This window comes from Pavona decussata, unplaced genomic scaffold (genome assembly GCF_977016875.1).
Source record: "Pavona decussata unplaced genomic scaffold, jaPavDecu1.1 SCAFFOLD_95, whole genome shotgun sequence".
NCBI classification, from domain to species: domain Eukaryota; kingdom Metazoa; phylum Cnidaria; class Anthozoa; order Scleractinia; family Agariciidae; genus Pavona; species Pavona decussata.
Window position 1 is genome coordinate 1,387,501 of NW_028145512.1, and position 6,568 is coordinate 1,394,068.

The window sequence follows — 6,568 nt, forward strand, 5'->3', positions numbered from 1 at the left end:
GACAACACGCATATGGAAACATCGCCTAGCTTTCGACTGAGAGCTTGAATTTTAAGCAAAATACTATGTCTTTGTCCTCGAACAACGTCAGCTGCGCCCTTCTTGCTTGTTAAATATTCGTTGACCCGTATCAAGTAAATTTTAGACAAATCGTGGGAAAAAATTTCACTTCGAAATACGTGCGCTTCATCGACCATCGAAGTGTAACTGGTACATGCTTTACTAGCTTAGCCTTGGCATATGAACAATGAGAAAAGAGAAATTGTTCTTGGAAAGCTGCCCGTTTGAATCAAAATACTTTGGAAAAAAATGAAGTTTCTAGTAACGCCCGGAATTTTCAACACGTGGTGTTTTTTTGCTTCCAAACAGGTGTACAGTTGCGCACGAGTAAGAATGCTTTAAGCGATAGCAAGACACACATCAATATCAAATTCGACGCGTGTTTCTAATCGAATTTCTTTAGCGCACCTGTAAAAATAACTTCTGAATTTTCACTTTTGACATGTTTCTCCTGTCAATCCCGTACGCAGTCACGCGAGGATTGTTGACTTCGCTTTGCACTTGCAGCACTAATTTGAAGGCGTTCCAATCGGAGTAAATGAATTGGCCGCATTTTTTCGCGCGTGGGTCGGCAAACACAAGACATCGCAAACAGGTACAAAATAGACCAGTTCAAGCTAAGGGATTTGTAGGATTTGCAATGTTTGCTTTCTGTTGAAGAAGGTCTTTCTTTCTTCGATAGGCACTAATTCCGTTTACACTGCAAACACAATCCTTCGACAAGACGTCATGTCACAAATGTCGGCACGGTACGCTTTTGAGTGAAAGGAAACCGCACGCTATTGATTTGCACGTTCTGCATTGAAAAACACAATGCGCGACGACCAAGCACACGCTGAAAGCACACGCAGAATAAAAATGCAACAATTCCAGTTCGTTTATTACAGTATTTACACACTCAGGAAAGGCGGGCACACAAACACGGAAAGTTCTGTGACAGTCCTGCAAAATGCCTTTGTCAAAAATGGATTTCCTGTAAGTCTGTTGGAGTGCTAGGCGTGCTTCCGTTTTCAATCTTGGAAGATGGAGTTTCAGTGACATTAAAATGAAGTACTTCTTCCATAAGTTCTTGACACGACTGAAGGTATTCCTTTGTGGAGAAAGAGAGATGGAAAAAGCTTAGTTCATACTCCAAATCCGGGCTTGTTTGTTCAAGGAGCGTTCTCAAGTGCGAAAGAGTGTTTTGTTTTCACTAGAAACGTTGTTTTTTTTTCTAGGGAATGCTAAAATGAACGTAATCGCATTTTTAAAAGAAACTAGCCAAAAAATAATAGTAATAAAAAAGAAAACTGGGAATGAAATGAGATATGGATGGGACAAACAATCTGTGAAAAGGCCGTAGATTTTGCTAATAAATCAGTGAAACTAGTTTACAGATATAATGAAAACTTTTCTGTGTTTGCTCTGGTAGTATTGTAATTATTTTGCAAACGTATTTGCTTTTGTTCATCACGGAGAACTAAGTCACCAACACAATGTCCCCTTGACCTGCAATGGATTCCGCTTGGCGCGCTCTACTTATTATGCCTGTTTGTTTTCTTCCCAACAGATTTTCAAGTCTCTTACCGGTTCAATGTGTGTTAGACTTTGAAGGAAGGACACCAGCTTTGTTCTTGTCCAAATGTATTTTTGTTCTTCTGTTGCAAGTCCGGAGAAAGCCGCACATACCGAGGCCGCAGCGAGCATTGACGGCGGATACATCAAAAACTTCTCATCTATACAAAAAAAAAAAAGAAAAAAAGTATATGTTACGTACTTTTGTTAACAAAACAAACGATGAATAGCAATCCCGAAATTTTGTTTCCAACTGAAACTCATCGAGCTCAGTATGTTAGTCATATAAAGTCTTAAGTTAAAACTGAGGGTGTCTGGGAAAATTTAAGATTTGCTTTTGATGGACTTTGACGGAGGCAAACAGTTCAGTTGTGGAATTAGGGCTTGATTAACTTCTTATCTTAGTGCGTAAATAAAGAGGGAGCTCTCATCACCTGTACAGCATAAAGCGATGAAAGTTGCGGCATGCTTTCGTATCACGTCCACATTTGGAAGAGAGAGCCGGCAGAATATCTGCTCCAAAAAATCGTAAGGAGTGACGGCAGACAAGTCCCATTTAAGCTTTCCGAGAACTAAAATTTCCCAATCCTGTAAGGAAGAAATCAAAATAAAAACAACGTTGAGAGATATATATAGAAAGAGAAAAACGATTCGTGCGGCAAATCAGAAATGACAGGGCAAAATAAACATTGACGGTGATAAATGGTTAAAAATCACTTTAGAAATAATCGCGGAAAATTAGCCGTGACCGCAAAAGCACGAGTTCGCGATAACAGAATGAATGGAATGAAGCATTTTCATTGATCTTACCAGTAATTCTTGACAAGTAATGGAATTATCCGTATAAATGCATAGTTTTTCAGCTGAGAGCGGCGACGTCTCTTTAAGTTTACTGGCGATGAACATACAAACAGCTCCAAGTAACTGTAGCTGGCATTTTCTGGTAGGCACAACCGACAAAAATCGGTCTAAATAGTTCACAGATAAAGGAAAGACCTCTTCTTCACACATTTGCTCCTCACAAACCTGCAACGTAAGATATATTTTGTGAAATTTTCCAGCGATCGAACGCGTCGATCTATTTATAACGATGGAAATACGAGCATGGTGTATTTATTTACCTCAAGCATCCAAGTGGTTACCATTCGCCTCATGTGCGGTTCAATCTCCTTCTGTACAATGTTGAAGTAGCGACAACTGGGGATGTATTTATCCTCACAAGTAAGTAAATTCCGCAATACACGATCGTCTTGAAGCAGAACTGGATCTCGGTACGCATATCGAACCCTTGGTCCCTCGCAACACAGCAGTTCCATGCTAGTTGACCGACAGCGGAAGTTAAAACTCTTACAGAGTCCACGTAACGCTGATGCGGACAGCGCCGGGGCTGTGCTGCAAAGCCAGTTTGAAGTCACAGGCTTCGATTGCAGCAGCAGTCACTTCGATCAAGAAGGAATGCTGCTGAATCTAGCTAGTGCGTGTGGCCTCGACGAGACTGACCCCCGGCGCAATGAGCCCGGATTATTATAAACTTTCAGCGAGATGCGCAAGGTGTAAAAAGAAATCTAGTCTGGGTCTCTGCGTAATTTATAATTGACAACCAGTCATTTAGCATATGCTTACGTTGCTGGGTAGATTTTACAATTTCGCTAGGCAACGTGCATTATGATAGCTTCCTGCCTTTCAAAAAGTATCCAATCAGAGACAAGCGGCATGGCCCAGAAAGTCTATCTTGACCGCAACACTCTTCACTGGACCGGAAACTCTTACGACACCTCCACACTACTGGCCGAGTAAATCTAGATTTTTATCAAGATTTCTAACCAGAGGGCAAATCTGGCTCAGGGAATTGCTTTGTACATTTCCATGAACGTTTGTGTGCTTACAGGAGTCGCCATACGGGTTCTTTTCCCTTAATGAATAGGAACTAGGCGGAGTTTGCTCGACGTTGCATAGAATTCCAAGCATTCCAGCACATAAAGTCAACAGCCCGTGACCGGAAAAATGAGTGTTGACACCTCAAGGTTTTGTAGATCAAATTTCAATGAATGCCCGGTTCCCTGGATAATTTTACACCTCGAGATAACATTACTTTTTGCTGCACTTCTTTGGAACTAGAATAGTGTAATTCAGGGTAAAATTTGAGCTTTTTTTCTATTGCGCAAGTTCATCTTTTAGCAAGGCAAAAGGCTCCAACCAAGGTAAATTTGTCTAAACGACACGGGTGATTGATAATCGATTGTTCTAATGCTTCCAACACAAAGCTGAATGAAAACCGTCTTTAATCCAAGCACATCCCAAGATTATGAAAAGGATGCAAGTTCTTAAAAAGATAAAATGTCCTGAAGTTTTATTGGATTGTATTACAACCATTCTCAAGGTTTCTCTACCACCATGCCGACCATCAACGATATGATGTTAATTGGCTGAAATTGTACGAACAAAATTCCAAGAAATTTCACCTACTCTTGTATCTTCTTGGAAATAAGTTACCTCAACAAACTTTTTTTTTCGGAAAATAGAAATGAAAATGACATAAATCCTACATCTTGCAAGTCCATTAGAAGCTGCTTGGTTATGTCCGCATGGCGTTTTTGTATGAAAGTGCAAATTGGTATTTATTTTTCGGTCACCGCGGGTCAAAGACAATACCACATATGATACAACAATCCAACAAAACACAATACTAATGATTGATCAACTCTTCAGAACTGTAGTGTGAGCCAAAATGCCTTCAGATATTGTTTCTTCATCATGTAATACCATACATCCCGCCTATTATTAAGGATTCGATTTTCGGCCGCAATGAACGTGGCTTGGGCGAGGGAAAACAATGAACTAACCAAATTTGCGCACCAGTCGTGTAAATTGCACAGTTCACTGCTATTTCAATTTATTAATTTGCATAGTTGACTAATTGAAAGTTACGCATTTAGATTTGCTCTAAAAAATTACCTGCCCATATCCTGACGCAACTGCACGCGTAGTGACCCGTAAATTTTTTCTCAGACTGTGTGGTTTTTATCACAAAAGAGCCAAAATTTTGTTTACGCTTTAAAGATTGTTTGCTAAAAACTGTATGCTCTTGAACTCTTTCTCGGACTTTCTACATATTAGCTATAGAGCTATAGAATAACCGGCAACGCGGCAGCAAAACGATTTCCTGTCCCCATCGGCTTCTGAACTGAGTTGAGAGAGATTGAAAGCGCCGGAAAAATGAGGGACTAAACTTCTTGAGGTTTTTCCGCTTTCTCAGGCATATATAGTTTCCAATTGATCTTCTTTCTGGAACAGGAAATGTATGATAACGATGTTGTTTTCGACACCAGTCGTCGAGATGAAATCATATTTCCCACCGATTGTTCGTATTTTCATAAAGTGACCTTTCACCTCGAGGCAGCTGGAAATCAATCTTGGTGCTAGCTGGGCTGGGTTTTTAGGGGGTGATGGAGCTTTTATGCTAACCACTTCTCACGGGAGCTGGAAATAAACTACTCATGTGCGGATATTATCATATTTGCCAGCTGTACACAGCAATGATAAAGTGACTAATGGGCAAATCATATCGGTTATCGAGCTGTGAGATTGGGTGGGGTACGTCGTCTCGTCCCGCTGTAGGCATGTTAAAAATAGCTTGTATTGCATAAAAATGCATTGGTAACGAAAGGGAGTGGAAGAGAATGCGGAATACTTTGGGTTGAGACACGAAAGTAAGTCATAGAAATGGCTGGAGGATGATGATAACAGATCAACATAGCATTACAAAGGGAACAGGAAAATATACTCTGTTGTAACAGTAAGCTACGAGAAACGGATGCAAAATGGGGGCCATTACTGAATGTTGATTATTCATTATTCTACGCGGGAAGCCTGATTCTAGTCAAGCTGGGAAGACGTTCTCACGCATATCGACTTTAACTCAGGTATCATGGACTGCTAATGAAATTATCGCGTAACTATTTGTTTTTCATTAACTGGTACAAGACAGATAGATAGCGTTCCAGGGTGCATGTGGTTTTGTTCTTCTTGCGCGCTTACGTAATCCTCGCGAATAACTGTCAAGAGTGCTTCTCTAAAACTGGCTCAAATTGGGCATCAAAATAAACTGGTACCCGTCTGTTTCCGAGCAACCCCACTTGTTTCGTCAAAACAGCTTTGGCAAACAACAGCATGTCTAGCCTCGTTTAATCTTGCGTGCAGTCGGAATGAATAATAACATTACTATCTCGACTGAGAAGACCAGTCCGCCCTTTGTCAACCGTAGATCTAATCAAGTCTCAGTATGTTTCAGTTTATTAAAGGTGCCATTATTAACCCCAGCTAGTGCGGGCTTGGAATACGTCAGATTTTTGGTATGCTCATCGATATCTCTTTGATGAGGGAATAAACCAGAAAGTTCTCAAGTCTCAACATTTTGTCCACTCGACTGTAATATTCCTCGCAACATTCTTTTGCGAAGTACTTGTAAGGCGTGGGCGTTTTCGCGCCACTTTGCACTTCAGTGTTGTACGGATAAACAAGTCCTTGATTTGGTATGATTTGACTGCGGGATATACCGAAACACGACAGCGACATGCACAAAGAATGGAAAGGAAAGAAAACTAAAAAAACAAGTTTAAAAATGTATTTACGGGTACTGGCTATAGTTTAAATAACAAGGGACACAGCAACGGCCGAAAATAACTACCCTTTGAACGCAGCCATGCTAACCGGGTACAACCTGATCATGAAGGAGTAACTATCGAAACTTGCCTGTTTGTTAACGTTGGTGGAAAGTGAAAAGCGAAAGCAACGCACGCGGTATTTATCAATACTAATAGGTTTTGCTGCTCGTCTGTTGCCAAAAGACGAAAATAAGCAACTAGAAAACCAGTGACCAATGAATTAGCTCCCAAACTGACCCAGAGTTGCATAGACCGTCTGCCTTATAGCCAAGGTGCATACCGTTTACTGA

General features: G+C 40.7%; 1 protein-coding gene across 1 annotated transcript; it reads right to left on the reverse strand.

Moving 5' to 3' along the window:
• Positions 1 to 919: 919 nt before the first annotated feature.
• Positions 920 to 3,152, reverse strand: LOC146473031 (G1/S-specific cyclin-D2-like). Its single transcript, XM_085118782.1, has 5 exons — positions 2,736 to 3,152; positions 2,425 to 2,640; positions 2,049 to 2,202; positions 1,627 to 1,775; positions 920 to 1,150 (listed from the first exon to the last, which is right to left on the reverse strand). Exons 1-5 carry the CDS (start codon positions 2,928 to 2,930, stop codon positions 1,019 to 1,021), a joined length of 846 nt encoding a protein of 281 aa, XP_084974908.1. The 5' UTR covers positions 2,931 to 3,152; the 3' UTR covers positions 920 to 1,018.
• Positions 3,153 to 6,568: the final 3,416 nt, after the last annotated feature.